Source organism: Diceros bicornis, chromosome 14 (assembly GCF_020826845.1).
Source record: "Diceros bicornis minor isolate mBicDic1 chromosome 14, mDicBic1.mat.cur, whole genome shotgun sequence".
Lineage (NCBI taxonomy): Eukaryota > Metazoa > Chordata > Mammalia > Perissodactyla > Rhinocerotidae > Diceros > Diceros bicornis.
The window spans coordinates 7546336-7565879 of NC_080753.1; the positions used below are offsets into that span (position 1 = coordinate 7546336).

Sequence of the window (19544 nt, forward strand, 5' to 3'; positions counted from 1 at the left end):
TTGACACTGACTTTAGAAAGATGGTGGTCACTGCTGACCTTAACATAGGAAGTTTCAAAGGAAAGAGAGAAAATAACCTGAGAGGAATGAAATCAAGAGTGAAAGGGTGGTAAAAATTTGAAGGAGTCAATACAGATACTCTAGAAGAGTCTTACGATGATGCACAGAGAAACAAGGAGTAGCTAGAGAGGAACGTGGAGCTGAGGAAGGCAGTTCTTCAGATGGAGATATTCTAGCATATTTGATGTGGAAGGGAAGGATTCAGCAGAGAAGAAGAATTTGGTGTCTCTGGGGAAATAGGAAAGAACTGCAGAAGTGATGCCCTTGAGTGAATGAGCGGTGGCTCCAATAACCAGGCAGAGTCAGCCTTGTAACCAGAAGTAAGGCAGAACAGTGGATCAAAATGAAAGATCTGAAGGTGGAAGGATTTCAGAGTGGAAGGTTGGGGTAGTTCTCTCTTCTTAGATTTCATTTTTCTCAGTGAAATAAGAAGCAAGATTAGTAATTGAGAGAGAGAAGATGAAAATTAGATGTTACAGGAGGTATAAATTAGTTCCTTGGAGACTGGAAAAGTGGGTTGACTGGGAAAATGTGGTAGGATCGCAGGGCTGGTGCAGGAGGTTTGCCTGCTCGAGGTGTGTGGGTAGCTCAGGTGTGTTTCCTTCAGCCACAGACTTTCTCCCTCTTCACAAAAAGTGAGGTACTCTCACTCTCTTCATTTTAAAGATGAAGACACTAAAACAGAGAAGTTAACTTGCCCGAGTTTAGATAGGAAGTGAGGAAACCCAGACCAAGCCTGAGCTGGCTGGCCCAGCAGCCTCCCCTCCATCAGCACAACGTAGAGCAGCTCACGTCTGTCTGCTGGCCAGAGGGCTTCGGGCGGATTGCAGAGGTGGAGCGAAGATGCTCTGCAGTCTGAGCTCTGTGTACGTCTTCTTCCCACATCCCAGCAGCTCATCTTGGTCACTTCTGTGCATAAAACTCCAGTAATTCAGATTAAGAGGATCAACTACTACAGAATATCTTTAAAAATAAAAAAAAGTATGGTTACATTTAGAACAATAATGCCTTATTTCTCAGCCCTTATTGGGAATGAGAAAAATTTGTCTTAGTAAATTTTCAAGAAGACAGACGTTTACATCCTTTTTGTGGCAATTTTTGCTAAAATGTGTTCTGTAAGCACAACGTAACGTGCAAAGATTCTACATTGCGCCTACAACATAGCACGACATTATAGAAAAGATTTTGACACTCTCCCTTCGTTGAAGGTTTGTTGAATTTTTAATGACCCTAGATGATGTTGAGATACATAAGGCCTTTTAACTGCCTGAAATGTTCCCAGACTGTTGTGAGTGATTTTGCTCACTTCGTCCACACAATAAATAATTAATCTTTAGTTCAAATCCAAGCATCCCCCTCATGTTCGCAATCCATTGCTGTAATTTTAAAAGAACTGAAGGAAAAAAATGCCTAGGTTCACATATGGAAGCCACAAGGCTGCTAGCAATTACAAAGGAAAAAAAAATACATTTAATAGCCCTAAAATATTCCCATTACAATCTGTTCAGTCTCCTGATTCGAGGACAAGTGATGTTCCCAGAAGTCTGATCTGGGAATCTGTGTGATAGAGTCATCAAATAAACCAAATGTTTCCTGATTAAAGATCATGAAGAGCCTACTTTAAAGAATTGGAAAGGATCATTCGTAAGGTTGAAAGTCCTCTTCCTCCTAATCTGATTCCTTCCGTGTTCTCCTGTCTGATCCGGCGTGATGGCGACAGCGTGGGTGAGGACGCAGGGGTATCTTAGCGGTGGGCTGGACACCTTTGATCCCTTCTCCTGATTCCTATTGCTCCCCAAGAGGCCCTGTCTTTCTGCAGCTCAAAGTACCAAAAGACAAAGCCCCTTGAAGTAGGTCACAGCTAAGGGTTTAAAGAAAGAACTTACCTGCCAAGAGAGACATGGTTCTCCCTGCTGTGCGATTCAGGAGAAATAGAAGGTGAGCTACCCACGTCATTTTGTTTTCTAGTAGCCTCAATTTTAAAAGTAAAAAAAAAGGGAAATTTATTTTAACAATATATTCCATGTAACCCAATATTTAACGTATATAAAAATATTACTAATAAGATGTTTTACATTCTCTTCTCCATACTAAGCCGGTCTCACTCAGACCTAGCCACAGTTCAAGTGCTCACCAGCCGCACGTGGGGAGTTGCTATGTTTTTGGACAGCACAGCTTTAGACGAAGACACACAGACCCACTCCTGTGGGCCTAGTTATACTCAACGTTCAATACACATTGTACTACTTCTTAGTAGTCTAAAGTTGTGTCATAAACTTAATTCTGATTGAACAGCAGCGCTGATAACACTGTTTAACTGTTTAGATAAATATCACTTGTCTCAGTGAATTACCCATAAATGTCCTTACATTTCCAATTCGGTATGAGCTTAACTCACTGTTAGATTTCTTAATATCACCAAAGTCCTCATTTTCATTTCGACCAAAGTGTGGTCCTCCAGCTCTCTCCATCTAGTCTGAACTTCACATTTCATCGCTGGAGTGACATTTCTAAAAGGCAACTTTGATCAGTGCCTAACTACTCAAAGATTGTGGAGAAAATATCAAGCCTTCATCATTTCACCCTGTCTGACAGTCTCATTTCGTGCCCGCACTCTTCCTTTTCATGCTCTATTCTACAATTTGCAAACTCCATGACCTCCCCGAGTATGACATGCGGTTGTGGCCTCCCCACCTTAGAACATGCTGTTCTTTCTACCGGAAATGATGTTTCCTTTTTGTCTGCCAGGTGAGTGGCAGCTCATCAGCCGAGCCTCACCTTCCGTCCAGTGCATCGAGTACATTTATTGACCACACACTAGTCGTTGAGTGTAAGGGTCATATTTATCATCTGTGTGTCACCACACCTAGCACGGGGTTTGACAGTGAAACACATGTGGGGTGTACGTGTTTGTTGATCTAACCTAAGTGTACTAAACCTTGAAGTAGACTCAGTTGTAAATTATTAACAGGAAGAAATGATAAAAAAAAAGAAAGTCATTCCTGTCTCTATTTTAGTATTAAATTTAATTGAATTCTATTTTCACTGTTTCTAATGCCAACATTAAGAGACTGTCAGGATTTTTATTTTAATTCCAGTTCACTTCATTTCCCCCAACCACTGACCTACAGTGTGGCTGAAAGTGAAGTCACTGTTGGGAAGAGCCTCAGTGTCTCTGAGACATACACCATACATCACTTCCCTAGATAAAAAATAAATACAGGAGGTGCCAGCTTTCAAAACCCTACTTCAGATTCTGGTGAGTTTGGAGAAAAATTACACTTATCCTCAGCCACACATCCCGAGGAATAAACTGATAAGGTTTTAATAAAGTATCAAAACGAAATATTAACTTATTCCACACAAACACCCTATTCGAATAGTTATATGAAGCAAACAAAAATAAAAGCCTCTGATAACCGGAATCCCTTTTCCCAGGGTAGCACAATTATTTGCCGTGTGAACAATTATAACCAGACATAACCAGCCCTTTTGTTGTAAGCATTAGGTACCAGAGAGAGGATATTTCTTAAGGCTTATAAAAATTCTAGTTTTACAACTTCCCAGGAGAGCCACCATCTCTTGAGAAGAAGGGGATAATATAAGGTAATCAAGACAAGCCCTTCTTCCCTCTATCAAGCCATCTTGAACCAAGAAAAATAGATCCTAAGAACATCCTTTAATCTGGGAACACCATCCATAACAGACAAGGAGGATGGTCAAAAGCTCCATTGCTGTTTCTTGTGGTCCTCGTAGGGTGGAGAACTAAAAAGCCTGTCAGGGCTATTCATAAAGGAAACAGAGCAATGGAAGAGAACAGTGGGATGCAAGAAGATTAGAGGTGGGACGAAAAGAGAAAGAGAGGCTGGCAGGCTAATAACACCTTCAATTAAATTCCATTTTGTCCACACTAGCCCTTGAACTTCTCTTTTTCACCATTTCTTCTTTCTGCTAAATCTCCCTCCAGCTTCAGTCCTGTTGAAACCCATGCTTTCATTATCTAACAAGCATCTTGAAGCATTTTTACTTAAAGAAAAGTTCTGGTCATTCACAATGTGGTGATGGCAGCTGATCAGTTTCCTGCCCATTTCTTGGCTTTCCTGCCCCTGACCTGTGGCTTTGGCTCTTACAAAGGTGCAGGACCATAAAAGCAGTTTATTCCGAGCTGTGAGCTCCTCGCTAAGTCATGCCCCGTGTTAGATGCCAAATCATGTTCACAAAATTCCTTGGCTGCCAGCGATCTTTTCTACTTCTAAAACTAATCTTCAAAATACAGGGTTTTGCTTTTTAAGTAAATTTTTCATTATGTTGTGAGTATGTGAGTGAAAGGGTCATATACAGGATCTCAAAACCCTGCATTTCCTTTGTTCTGGTTTTGAAATTCCCTGTTGAGTCACTTGGTTGCTCAATGCTGAAGGGCATGTAAGTATAATTAACGTGATAGTAAACAGACTATCTGGCCAGATGCATCAGCAAAACAGAACCCTCCTTGACCAGTACATGTGCGGGTTTATTTTAACTGTTTGGTCTGGGTTTTTCCACAGCTATTAATATCACTCAGCCCCGGTTCAGCGGCACGGATGCCTTTGGGTACACTTCATTCCTGGCTTATTCACGGGTCCCAGACATCGTCTTCGCCTACGAATTCCACCTGAAGTTTCAGCTGGCGAACAACCACTCGGCCCTGCAAAATAACTTAATATTTTTCACCGGACAGAAGGGCCATGGTAAGAGTCACTGACCGTCCAGGACCTGCTCAGCTCCCTTAAGACTCCTGGAGAGGGTCTTGAGGGACACCCTAATAGGCTGTGGAGAAAGGAGACATGTGTCTAGGTGCGGCCTCCGGGTTTCTGCCTCGAACATGTTCCTTGTAATCCCACGTGGCCAGCAGCTCCCTGACCCTGCTGAAGCCCTGTTCACACCAGGGCCGCCTCTGACACTCCAGGGGGGCAAGAATTCCCGCAGGCAAACGTGAGGGCAAGGGAGGGGACCAAGTCACATGAGAAGTGAGCCTATTGACTTGCCCTTTCTTCCTTTCCTCTCCGTTTCCATCTATAAGGAGAGAAGGGACATTCTCAGAAGGAACATCATTTTACCATGTGCTGTGGAATGGGAATGGTTGCCCTCCAAGAACGACTCCAAATTAAAGGAGTAAAGAATTAAGAAAGTACTCGGCCTGTAATAAAGCACTCCCGGGCTCTAGAATTGGTGGGAAATCAACTTATGAGTTGAATTTGTCTGTCTTCAGTAGAAACCAGTTACGCACATGTGGGATCAAGGAAAAGCACATATATTTACTCCCAAGTTGGCAACTAACTACTTAAGCAATTAATCCTACTTACCTTCTCTGAGCTGAGTGCCCTCATCTGTGAAATCAACGTATTACACCAGAGATGGACCTTCTCTCAGCCATCATGTTTCTCTCGTGCAGGGTAAATAACATATTCTGTTCTTTTCAACTCGCTCAGGGACTGTCTCCTTAGACTGAACCCCGGTTTCTGTATTAACACACGTCTGAAAGGAGCCCACATGCCAAGTGCAGCTTCCCACCGCCTCTGGGAGGACAAGGGACACTGTCGTGTGAAGTGCCATTCATTCTTCCTCCAAGATCTGTCCGAACCTCTCCCCTCGCTCTATCGCGGAAACCTCCCGACCTCCTCACTGGCCTCCCTGCTGCCTTTCCTCCTGCAGTCCATTCTCCACGCTGCAGCACATCACCTTCCTCAAAGCAATATCATCATATCTGAACCCTGCTTAAAACCCACCCGTGACGTTCCACTGCCCTCTGAAGCAAATCCAGACCTCCCTCCGTGTTCTCAGAGGCCTCGGGCCAGCCCCTGCCTCTGTCTAGCCTTACCCAGGCCTCTCTCAGCATCTCTGTGCTCTTCTCCTGCAGATCCTCTTCCAGTGCCTTAACCATCACTCACTGTCCAGTCTCAGAGCCTTCGTGCATGCCCTTCCCTCTGCCTTGACAGTAAATGGCTACCGGAGTGGTCAGGAGAGCAGGTTCTGGGGCCTGGCAGTGTAGACATGAATCCAGTCTCCACCACTTACAAATTACGTGTCAAGTTACTTATTGTCTCTGTGCCTCAGTTTCCTCACCTGTCCAATGGGTATAATCACGGAACATTCCTCAATAGAGTTGTGAGGATTAACACAGTTAATACATGAAAAGCACTTATAAGAGCCTTGGACTCAATAAACATGGTAGCCTGTGTTTTCTCCAGGAGGCCTTCCCAGCCACTTCACAGAAGTAGGTCTCGTCCCACCCCGTGCACGTTATTCTCTACCCCGGCTTCTTCTTCATTTCCTCCGAAGCCCTCACCTCAATGTAGAATTCTTTTATCTTCGTTTTAGTTTTTTCTTGTCTGTCCTCACTACAGAATGGGAGACCTGTGTGGACAGAGACCAAGTCAGCCCTGTCCGACTTTCTACTGCCTGACACGCAGTCAGTATTGAATGAATGAATAAGGAACCACCATAAGAACAGACCATTGTCTGATATGTAAACCAGCAACACAGCTGCACAAAGGGTATTGAAGAGCGGCCGTTATTGGGGGTTCCGGTTCAGATGTCATCTTCTCTGTTAGGATTCCCCCGATGGCTACCCTCTTCCCGCCCCTTCGGTCTGTCTCCCCTTCCTCTGAGCACTGAGAGCCGGCCCTGCTCTAAGGGCACGGACCCTAGACTACAGGCTGTGGTGGCTAAATCTCTCTCCTCGTTCACAGAAATGGTGCCCCAGTCATCACGGTCTCGCACACAAAGCCTCTCTTGGGTGGTTTTAATAAGTGTCTGTCGAATGACTGCCAGAAGGCAGGGCAGAAAGAAGGGAAGGAAGGGGAATGTCTACCCCTGACTCTTCAATCCTCACACCTTCATCATGTTTATCAATTATTTCCTTCTCATAAGCCAAAAAAAAAAAAGAAAACTTGGCAAATGAAAAATTCAAATGAGCATCACAGACCCTGGGTCTGTTTTAAAACAGATTTTCTAAATCCTGAGAGATTCCCAGCAGGAGAACCCAAGCAAAGAATAAACACTTTGCCCGTGAAAATGCTGCTGCCAAATAACTCGTGAGTACCCGTCTACTGAAGACTCCTTCAAAGTTGCAAAACAAAAAGCTTAAAAGCAGTGTTTTGGCCACAGCATTTGTAAATTGTGGTATCTTACCTGCGACATTTTCTGGCCATCTCTGGTCACCTGTTTTGTACATATGGAGATGAATGTTAACTCTGCACTTGCATTGGTAACTTGAGAGCCTGGTTCAATAAAGGCTAGATAACAGGCAGATGAACGGTGGAGCTCTATCTAGTTTCTAGAGTGGAAATGAGAAATCTGAAACGTGCAGTTCCACTTTTCACCACCTGAGGGCGCAAGAACACCAGCTAAAAAATGCAAGCAGCGCTGAGGAGCCTTTTAAGGCAGTGTTTCTGGAGGAGGACGTCTTCACGCCTGTGTCAGAATCACTGGAGTGCGCTTGATACAACGCTAATTCCCAGGCCCTCTTGAATCAAAAAGATAGAATTTTATCAAGCACCTTAGGTGCTTTTTATGCAACTAGTATTTGAGAACAACCACTCAACACCCCTAGGGACCAGCTAAATTAGACCATACATGGGGATGGACTGAGATATGTAGTTATTGCCCGTAATATCTTATGTAGGGGTGATTCTTCAATTTGTGTAGCATAAAGCTATTCATTTAAAAATGTATATCCTTTAAAACATATTATGGTTAATATTAACCACATAATTTGCACTTGTCTATTCTATATAATTAACTATGATCCAAGTCAGTGTTGTGAACAGTGGAATCCCCACATTTAGGTGTTATTCTTGTTGTTGAGAAACATCACTCTCTCACCTGCATGTTGGTTGTTGCTACTAAAGTCACCATTCCGTGTGCTGCCTCTGTCCTTCTCAGGTTAAATGATGCACAAGACCATGGAGTGCATATAATAACTTGAAATGTAAGCCCACTTTTAATTTCTGGCATGTTCACTAAAAAAGGCACAGGACTGTCATTCCCCAACCCTGACTGTACTCTTCCCTGAGCCCCCCCAAAGCTGAACACTGATTTTTGCCAGACTTCATTCTCATTGAACTCTCTGAACAAATTACCCTGTCAAATATTTCAGCTTGAAAACATCTCTCCTGACTTGTGATTTTGACCTAACCTAGTCCTCTTCCCATCTTCTGCAGTAATACTGAGCATTTCCTTCATCATCTCTTCTTCCTCTCCTACCCCCCCACTCCTTACAACGAATGGCTTATAATTTGGTTCTTCTAGAAACCACGTATACGTCCCACAGTGGTCCACACATGAGTATGTTATCTTCCCCTCCTGTACCCCTTCTGTTGGCGACTGGCATAAATGTTCTGCTTCAGCCAGAAACCCAGGAGTCACCTGGATTTCTCTATTTTTGGCAAGTATTTACCAGAACATGGGTGAGGCATTCTAAGTGCTGGAGATACAGTCATGAACAAGACAGACAAGGTCCTTGTCTTCTCTCCATTTTATACCCCATGTTTTATCAAACATCAAGGTCTGTCCATTTTATTCCCAATTACTTTTGGTATTTACTCCTTCTGTCTTCTTTCTTCTCCTCAATTGCTCCCAGCTTATCTGTCACAACAGTTGCAATAGCCATAACCTCCTTTCTAGTCTCCTGCCCAGTCACACCCCTCTTCCCCTCCATCCTCCACTTTGCTACAAGTCCAAACATATCTTTCCAAATCAACATGCTTCATCATAACATACCACCTAAGATCCTTTGCATAATATGTGCAGACGTCTATCCAGCCCCTGCCCATTTGCACAATCTCTTTTTCCTTCATTTCACCCTGACTCAGCAATATTAGCACATGTGTGCATACTGTGTTGTGTCACTATGTCCTCCACTTCTGTGCTTTTTGCACAGGCTGATCCGTCTTCCTGAGCTTCCCAAACACCTGTATCCTTTAAGCCTCAGCTCAAAAGATCATTCTTCTTTGAAGTTTTTAACACCTCCAGGAAAATTTAAGAATTAATCTCACTGCAGTGTGCCAGTCACAATTATCATATTTTGTTATAACTGTTTGTCTGGATCTCTCTGAGAACCAGAACCGGGGCTTTTCTTTTTTATACCAACAGTGGCTGTCGTATATAGACACTCATTACAGTTTCTGAAAGGATGAATACAAAAATCCATGGTCTCTGTTGCACTAAAACTGACAATCGATTTAGAGAGGCACAACATATGTACTTAAAATTTTGTTAACTAACAATGCTAAGCCAGAGATAAGAGCGTCTTATACACAGCGTCTAATACATTTCTGGAACATTGAATGAAAAGAAGTATGTAAGTGATAGAAAAGATGGAATTCAGAAAGGTAAAATCTCATCCAGCTAGAACAGTTAGGAAAGTTGTTCCCTTTCGTATGTTTCTCATCCTTTCCCTTCCATTTTGACCAATCCTCTCCAATTAGTGCTACAGCAGCCCCACTGGCTTGCCAGTTCCATTCTCTCCCAGCCTGGGCCCCAGCCAGTCCCCAGCCCAACAGTCTGTGTAAGCAGCCAGCTTATTCCATCTGAGACCCATCACCCCCATTCACCCCACTTCACAGCTCGCTCTTGCCTGGAATGTCTAATGTCTGCCCAGTTCTCTTCACCACTTCCAATACAACCCAGCCATGCAATGTTCTCTGACGAATTCAGGTCTCCCTATATCCACCTACACAAAGCCTGTGTAGAACTTGTAGTTTATAGGCCATAATTTGGTATCTGATTATATACTGTTTTGTCATTCCCAATCACTACCTTTTTTTTTTTTTTTTTTGGTAAGGAAGATCAGCCCTCAGCTATAATCTGATGCAAATCCTCCTCTTTGTGCTGAGGAAGATTGGCCCTGGGCTGACATCCGTGCCCACCTTCCTCCACTTTATATGTGGGACGCCTGCCACAGCACGGCTTGATTAGCAGTGTGTAGGTCCTCTCCTGGGATCCAAACCTGCAAAACCCAGGCCGCCAAAGCTGAGCACCCGAACTTAACCACTACACCACCTGGCCAGCGCCCCCAATTGGTACTTTAAATGATATGACATTACCATTTTCATAAATCAAAAACATTAGAACAGCAGCAATTTCATAATCTTGATCTTGTCCCTTAGCAAGGTTCATCTTAAATTCCTTTTGGACAAACCATGCCTTCAATTTCTTTTGCATCCCCCACTGCATCATTCATGTGGCGGATACTGTGTGAGAAATCAATAATTACACGCTTATTGATTCCGTCACTACCTGAAAGTCTCTGCAGACGGAGGCTATCCTGCTCAGCTCTAAACACTGTGCAGGCATGGATTGATGTGGGTTGCAGTGAAGCAGGCAAGACCTAAGCAAAGGGCAGAGGGGGAGCCATGTATTACCTTTCACATCATCAAAATATGTTAAAATCTCAACAATAGCTCGTATTAAAAAGGTATAATACAGTGACAGAATTTTTAGAAAAAAAAGTATAACTTCTTGGATATTTGATCTATGTGCCTAAGCGCTTTATGTGCATAGTTTTCTGTCAGTCACCCACACGTAGGTCTTCTGTGCTGTGGTAATTATGAAAGGTTACCTCACATTTCATGCCAAATAATTTCTAGTTTACTTCAAGCCTTAGTTATTACAAATAAGAGCGCATAAACATTGCTTGATGTTTTTCTGGAAAAAAATGAAATGCATGTCATCTACAGTACAGAAGAAAAATGAAGGCGGGAATGTCACGAACACCAATCAGCTCAGCCTGTTCTTTACAGAGCCTGGTACAGACCAGGCAGAAGGGAGACGCCTGAGGAGTGAGAGAGCAGGCTGTGCTCTGTTCCCCAGTGCAGCGCGTCTCCCGATCTCACGGCCTGAGGCGGTTTGTAAACAGAGCTGACGGTGTATGCTCATAGTCAATATTTTTACAATGAAAAATGTTCATTATTTTCTTCTGTAATCACGTCAGAGTGACTAGAAATCATGAGAATTTCTTCCTGACAGCCTCAAACTGTCAAATCTTAGTTTTCATGAAGTTAAATATTCTAGACTGTAATGTCAAAGTTGTCTAAATTATTAAATCATTTGAGTGCTTAAGATAGTTCAAAAGGAAGTTAAACTAATTCAATTTACTGAGAAATATATGAAAATTGTCACATTTGACCAGTGCTCAAACAGGGTTAAAAAGAACAGAAATACATAGATCCTTGCAAATCCCCCCGCTGTTTTTTAATTTACGTGGAGGGGAATGCTCATTTAAGTGTATTTCAACGGGGGTAACCTCTGTCTCACAGAACATCCAGAGGATAAAAGAAGAGGAGGGGCCACGTGCAAATCACCCACGACAAGCCCACATCCTCACCGTGTTCTACACTTCCCGTAAGCACATGTGGTTTTGTTTTATGGAAATTCAAGATTACCCACAAACTCGTGCTGATATCCCTTATTTTCGTGGTCTCATCTCTGACAGCAGACAGCAAAAGAGAGCCAGACTTTCCACTTTTTCTAGTCTGAACTCTTTTTGTTCAAGAGATAGAAAAATATGGGCCATACGTAGCCCCAGGAATTTGTATCACTCTGCATGAATGTTTTAGACTCCCAAAATGGCCTCTCAGAACAGTCCAGGGATCAGCCTTCCAGATGGCTCTGAACCACCCCCACCGGCGCCTGAAAGTGAGCTTCTGCCTCTTCCCAGCCCAGTGGTTCTGATTTCTGGGGTGTCCTTCCAAGCAGACCACGTGAGAGCACGTGTACCTGCAGCCTCGGGGTTTACAACACTCGACAACTGACCAGAATCAGTGGGAAAAGCAGCTGGACGGGTGCGCCCAGAAATTCTCTTCAGTGCAGTTAGTTCCTTCACACGTGAGTCTTATTCTTCCTTCTGAGGACTTGGTGAGCGAATCCATGGCTCAGACCACTAGCTGCTCTTCTCTAGGCCTTTCTTCAGAGTGAAGCTAATTAGACCACCTCTAATTACTGTTACTTAATTTGCAAGGTTTTTTCTAAGAGAATTCCATTACAATTACCATAAGGCAGGCGGGCAGGGTTGCTGCACAGTTCGCCTATCTTCTCTCTTTTTGTTTCTCTCTATTTCCTTTAGGTCAAACTGACCTACTCGATTTCTCCTGGGCTTATTGTCTGAAACCTTTGATTCCCTTCCTCCCGCTGTCTAATAGATTCCCCTTGTTGTCCATACTCGCCAATCAAATCAGAGGCTATATTGACAAGGTCCAGCCACAATGGAGAATCACTGATATAATTAGTACAACCTTTAGGTTTAAAACAAACCGCAAACAAACAAACAAAAAAATCCAGGAAACGCTTCCAAGTAATTTAGGGAAGAAAATGCCATATAAACTTAACTATAATCACATGCTTGTGAGGCAAACATTTTGTTTTACTTTTCCTGCAAAGGTTTTATATATGTAGGATCTATTACATCACCACCACCCACCTCTACTGCTGAACACACTTCTAAGAACCGTCTGAGATGCCTTAGAGCAGCCTGGCAACTCTGTCTCAACCTCTTTGATCTTTCCTTCCAGAATATCCACAGCAGCATCCTCCACCTTGTTCCATGTTTTATCATCGTTACCATCACTGCTGTCCCTCTCTTCACCTAGACTAAGTCCTTGCTTAGCTGCTAAGTCTCTGTTCTCTGTCTTTTATGAGGCAGATGCTATTCTGACCACACGATCTCGTCTCATCCCACCGTGAGATGTCCTCTAACCACTGTGATGAGTTGTTGTTATAATGCTAAACACGGCCGTCCACAACACACCCACTTCAAAGCTCTCTGCTTACCAGTGTTCGTGGAATTGACTTATGACTTTTCTTTCTAGCCAGGGGGAGACCAAGTTTTTTTTCTATACATTCTAAAAGGGTTTGTATTCACTTCCTAGAGCCTGCTACTCTTAACTTCTATTCATCCCACGTCATCTCCTGTTGTTTCTTTACTCCCCCTCTTATTACTTGCACAACTTAATCTTTCTAAAGCCTTCCTTCTTAGTGCCAGCTCCTGAGTGATATCCAACAAGTGTTTCTTGCCTTGTCTGAAAATCTTTCTCCTAAGCCTGCTTTCATTAAGATTCACTGTGGGTTTGTGTTCCACAGACCAAGTGAGCTTAGTTCCAATTCTTTTCATGAAAAACTCTCACTGTGTCAATCACTAAAAATCTCTATCTAGTGATATAAATGCCAAATGTCAGCTGTTGTTTTGTGAATTGACAAATGTAAAAATACACATTGCCCATATATTTCTCAAAGCGACTCGTAGAATAATGTTCTAATAGAACACTGATTTTCAGAATGAAATTAGTCTATAGCATTGGTGGTTGTTTGAAATACGTCATTGCTTACATTATTATGTGCTGTTAAACCAAGAAATTCCCATTGCCATAAATTATAGGAAAGCAACATGAGACATACAAACGGATGCTAACAAACCATACCTTCAGGTCACTTCACTTCACCTCCATGGTTGATCCTCCAAAATTTTTTAGTTGGATCAGAATAATGCACTGAAGGAATCAGGGCTATGGCCTTAAGGAAAAAAAGAAAACTTCTACTGCAGTCCTTGACCCCAAAGGTTAACTGAGAGCAGATGCGAGTTCCAGCATAGGGACCAGGCGTACCTGCTTCCCAGGCTTTATACTGACGCAACAGGGGAAGAAAAGGGGATACGCACAGCTAAGGTCAGACTACAGTCAAGGGGAAAAGGAATAAAACATGCGTTTATTGAGGACCAACTAGGTGTTAGGTTGGCGCTGTGCTGATACTTGTACCTTAAACATCACATAATCCTTGGAAAAATGGTGAGATATTATCACCCCTTATTCCTTGGAGAGGAGCGTCGGGGAGGGGGTGCTGGTGGTGGGAGGTGGCACAGCTCCGGTGGGACACTTGCTTCTTTCTCTGCTGCACGGACAGTGGGTGAGGGCACGGGCTCCACAGTCAGGCCATCCTCAGATGCGGTCTCTGCCACCCGCAGCTGCGTGACCCAAAGGCTCATGTGCCGCAGCATCACCCCACAGACCCCGAGGCAGACCTCCTGCCCCACGAGTCCCAGAGTCTCGTCTACCTGCGGAGTCTCTCAGCAGCCTCAGGCGCACAGGTCCACCCGGTTTTCACCTTGCCCTTCTTTCCTGCTTTGTTTCATGAAGGCAACAAAGGGCCCCTCGGTGACGCTACCTAATTTGTGAGGCCCATTGCCAAATGAAAATGCCGGGTCCCTTGTTCAAAAAGCAGAGGAAAAAATGCCATTAAAGATACTAAGAGCATTTTCCTTTCTTCAGTAGTCTCTCGACTTTTTATAGTGTCTTTTATTTGCTATTTAAGTCAGTCTAAGTTAAGAAAAATTAAAATACTAAATTATTAGCATGAATTTTACTGTTCAGTTTTATATCCAGTTTAAAATGCAAATATAAGAGCATTTAACTCACATGCAGAGTAACCACAATCACACAATGGGTACTTCCCAGCTCGTCCCTGCACATGGGCATCTTCCTTACCACAACAGGAGAGATGCGGCTCCAAGTGAAGTCAGCTGTCTTGACTTCACTTCTTGATACCACACATTCTGTCAGCACTCTGCCTTCGGCTTACCGATGGGTAAGGAGGACTGAACGGAGAGGAACTACGAGCTTCCCCTCACTCCCTTTCCTTCTCTGGCATCATTTCAGCATAAATAATTAGCTATACAGGGAAGTAACAGGAGGAAGGAGGGAATGATCAGGCTCCTCGGTCATTCGTGCTTCCTAGAGCACCACTGCCTGTCTGTGCTTGAAGCAGGTTCTCTTCAGGTGGAAGGTATGGCCTCTTGGGGTTGTCAGCACCCCCACTGCTCACTCGTTAGATGTAACATGCTCATCTTGTACTCGTTTTGAGTCTCACTCCCAGTATTGTGGGAATTCTGTTCTCACAGGACATCACAAACACAACATGTGAATGGGGGGGCAAGAAACAGCAAACATGCATGTGGCATGTATCGCCTCTGTTCCTGCTCTGGCTCCATTGTCCCGTGGTCTTCACTTTCAAAATACAGTTCAACGAATTTCAAGACGTGACAGCAGAGCATTAGACAAAGCCTGGAGCCCTTCTGAACATGAAGCCTTGTGTGAGAACACAGGTCACATGCCCTGGCCCTCCTAGAGTTATGAATACAGTCAGGCTTCATCAAAAAACAGATGGGGAGCCTGTTAAAACAATATTTCCAGGAGCCACCTTCAAAGATTCTCATGCAGATGGTAGAGGGTGGGTTCTAAAATCTGTGTTTTTGACAAGCTCTCTGAGTGATTGCAATGGACTTCCAGGTTTGCAAAACACCACCCTAGGGCAATTCCAAGTCCCCCAAATACCGTTCACCTTCCAGCACCAGCTCTGGTATCAACTGCCCTTCTTTCTCTTATCTACTCCATCGCCCACCACCAGCTGACACTGAGGGAAGGTCCAGAGTGGAAGGAGTGGCAGAGGGAAGGAAAGCAACCCTGATGGACCTGTGGTTTATAAATAAGATGCTACTGTGAGTCCCCTGGCTCCCTGGCTCTCCTTAGCCCCACGTCTTGGTGCATCCCCGCTTCTGTGCACTGGAATGTGTCCACAGGCAGGAGGATCGGTAAACTGAGGTCAGCCTCTTTCCCCAGACTGCCCCTTGCCTGGCTCCTGGCTCCTTGACCGACTCTGCCATTCCACGTGGCTCCTTAAACCAGATTCTTCAGAACCACCCTCAACTCCTCCCTTTTCCCCAACTCTACTCCAAATTGATCTGTCCTCTCAAAGTTTCCTTTCAAATCACACACAGATGCCTCCCTTTTTCTCTGTCCCCTGTGTCACTGCCTTGATTTATTTAGACCTTAATCCTTCCTCTCCTGAGTTGCTTGAATGACCTTCCAATGAGACAGACTCCTTATCTGCCTCTTTGTTCTTCCCCCTATATTGCTATGAGATTCTTCTAAAATCCAGATCTAATATAATTCTCTCATTTAAAATCCTTTCACGGCTCCTGGGAGTCTCCAGGAAAATATTTAAAGTATTTATTGTAGTATTTTAGGCCCCTAAAGATATAGCTCTTTCTGTCATGGACACTGGGTGCCAGCCAGGCCCAGCTCCCAGCAGTCCCGCAGCATACCATGTTCTCAGCCCCTGCTGGGTTTCTGTAGTGTTAGTCTCCCTGCTTTGAACAGCCCTCCGCAGCACCACACCTCTCCGCATCTACCTAGTTGATTCTTGTTTGCTGTTTTATGAGTTAGCTAAGAAACCAACTCAAAAATCACCTCCTTTTGAGTTTCCTAATGGTCCTCCCCACCCTGTCGTAACGACTGCCCCCACTGCTACTTCTCCGCTGCTCCCCATGGCATTGAGACAAACTCCCATCTCGTCCCAACCAGGCTGTGAGGCCCTTGAGGGTAATGTTTCCAGCATGATATAGGCTCTCAATGACTCAGGATGGAGAATGGCAACCAGACAGAAAAGAAGAAGGGTACAGCTCAAATACATTTGCTCTCCCACCACCAGTTCAGTGGGCAGAACACCATCTCCATCCCAACAGCCTGGACACTTGGAAAGACAATTCAGATGCCCACTAGAATTTCTCTAAAGGATCCCCATTCACATTCCACGGAACAATCTCTTACCATTCTCCTTCTCCAGCCCTGTCTCCTATGTCTTCTATACTCCAACAGCTGCCCAAGATACTGTCTCCAATCTCTAGTCATGGTTTTTCTCCTTTCTGCTTAACTGCCTTCCTAAAGCTATGTTTTCTCCTGGGAGTTCTTCCTGTTTTAAATTTGCAACCCTGCTAACCTGCTGCAGCATTGCAGGTAAGAAGAAATCACTAGAGACAGAGAGCAAGAGAGATTTGATATAAGTTCCCATAAAGCTTAGCCAACGGCATGGCACTTAACACAGTGGCTCTCAACCCTGGCTACACATTACACTCACCTAAGGAGTTTTCAAAAATAACCCAGCTCAGGGCCATGGCAGACCCAAAAGAAAAGCCAAGGTGGAGTTCAAGTATATCTAAATAATATTTCTGTCTCCCGCATTCCAGTGCCTTAGGACATCCACCTCCCTACACTATCTGGAAACCCCCACCTCTGCAGATCTGTCTCTCCTTTACCTTGATCAGCCTAACAACAGAAGCCAAGGGAGCAGACAAGCCATCACCCCCAGAAGTGTAGGAAGGGGAGGTTGTGCACACTCATAACAAATCTGGTCCATATCCATGGAGTCACTTCTGTGTGTGCCCTGTGATTAAACCTCTTACTTCTATGGGGTCCTTATACTCTTCCTCCAAGCAGAAGTCCTTGCCTCAGCTCCCTACCTGCAAACCTCAGTATTGAGGTCCACAAACACACCTTTCAGAAACTGGGCAATATATTTGGGTCCCTCCTCCCTGTGGACAGATGTCTTGTCTCCACGCAGCTCTACAAGCTTGACTTGACCTTGTGTGTTCTGCCCGCCTGCTGGGACTAACACTATTGACCATCTCTAACCTTCCTAACACCCCAAACCTACTGCCAGGACCTTCCCCTAGTGCCTGATGCTGGGTCCCTCCCAGCCCCCTGCCCTTGCCCCATGGGTCTGTATGAGCTGGATCCTATGTGCTCTGGGCCTGCACCTCACTGTTCTGCATGGATGGCCCTGAACTAATGGAGGGTGAGAAAGAAGAGGGAATAGAGAAACAAGCCACCTTTAACTAGTCATGGGATATGGTTAAGAGCTTCTGCAATAGAACAATGATAACAGCCTTAGAAATAGATCTTCTTTATATTCTCGTCAAATCATGGCGAGATCTTCAAAGCTGAAGCTAGGTTCTGTCAATCTTTTGAATCTCGTTAACTACCAGAGCCTTCTACTCCCTTGTAACATTCTACTTATGTGAAGTGCACACTGAATTTCATTCAGACAAAAAGGAGATTTCAATCCCAACTTTTTAGGTATTGATCCTTCCCCTGGGTTGGCCAGAACCCTCATGGCTTCAAAGAAAAAACTCCTAGTACTCAGGCAGTTTCTGGGGGTGTGAATGATAATACCCAGACGCGCACATACCTGAGCGGCGATGAGCTGAGCTACATGTCTGTTACAACGTACCGTACTGGGCTATAACTCAGAACTAGACAGTAGAACGAAGCTGACTGGACTCCTGAATTCCCTGTCGGTGAGCATGCCCCTGTGTCTTCTCATTCCAGGGCTCGATGGTGATGACTTCCTGGCTGTGGGTCTGCGCAACGGCAGCGTGGTTTACAGTTACAACCTGGGATCTGGCATCGCAAGTATCAGTAGCGATCCTCTCGATCTGAGCCTTGGGATCCACACAGTCCATCTGGGGAGACTCTTCAAAATGGGCTGGCTGAAGGTAAAGAATCATCCCTTCATCCATCCCACAAACTTACTGAGCGCTGCTCTATCATTGGATCTGTGCTGAGGTACAGAGGGAATTGGCCGTCCCGCCCACCCTCACGAAGTTCACAGACTAGTGCACAAAACACAGGTGTAGAGGGATGGTGGCAATTAAACGGTGTGGGAATCAGTAAGAGGGATGACTAACACAGACAAGGTGAGAGAGAGGGTCAGGAAATGCTTCCCTAAAGAAGCAATGCTTGAGCCTAACTTCAAATAAATAGGAGTTCGGAAAAAGAACAATGGCCAGTGTGGGCTTCAGAAATGCAAGTACTTCAGTGTGGCTTTCAGGTGGCGAGAAGCAAGAGGTGGTTAGAGGTAGACACAGTCTATATCATCAAAGGACTTAGATGGCATCTGAGAAGTTTAGATTTTTATCCACAGGGCTATGGAACGCTACCGAGAAATTTAAGAAGGGGGGTTGGGTACCAGGGTCGATTTCCATTTTTTGATAAATGAGTCTACTGGTTGTATTGAGAATGCATGGGACAGGGGGACAAGGCTAGATGGAGGAGGACCAGCAGGCTGCCAGCTCCTAATGTTTGGAGAACCGTGATTTTGATTGAAATGCAAAACCGTGACGACTATGTTAATACATCCATGGTAATAGACACCAGCAGAGATGCAGAGAATTGAGTGCTGAAGTGTTTTTTATTTCTTCAAAATTCAGGTCTTTGTAAATTTTTCACGCCAAGTTCAGGGGAAATAACAAAAGAGTAACTTAACAGTTCACCCTGGGGAATTAATTCCTTTTATAATAGGTTTTGAATTTTTTTCCTTTTGAAGGTAGATGATCATAAAAATAAATCCATCATCGCCCCGGGAGCATTGGTTGGTCTCAATGTCTTCAGTCAGTTCTATGTCGGTGGCTACAGTGAATATACTCCAGAGCTCTTACCGAATGGATCCGATTTTAAAAATGGCTTTCAAGGTGAGTTTTGCATTCTACCTACTTGCTTCAACATTTGAGAAAAGAAAAAACTTTTACAGAGTGTAATTCTAGTTCCAAAACCAGCCATGTGGATTACTTTCTAATTGGACTTGATTGAAGTTTGAATTTAAAGGACAGCACTCATTCATTG

At 44.2% G+C, this 19544-nt stretch overlaps 1 protein-coding gene across 1 annotated transcript in view; it reads left to right on the top strand.

Moving 5' to 3' along the window:
* The window catches only part of EYS (eyes shut homolog), a 1424867-nt gene that overhangs the window by 1346753 nt on the left and 58570 nt on the right, over positions 1 to 19544 (top strand). The window contains exons 34-36 of the mRNA XM_058554077.1: positions 4605 to 4787; positions 18252 to 18418; positions 19249 to 19393. Of these exons, the coding sequence (XP_058410060.1) occupies positions 4605 to 4787; positions 18252 to 18418; positions 19249 to 19393 (495 nt within the window). The remainder of the gene's footprint in view (positions 1 to 4604; positions 4788 to 18251; positions 18419 to 19248; positions 19394 to 19544) is intronic.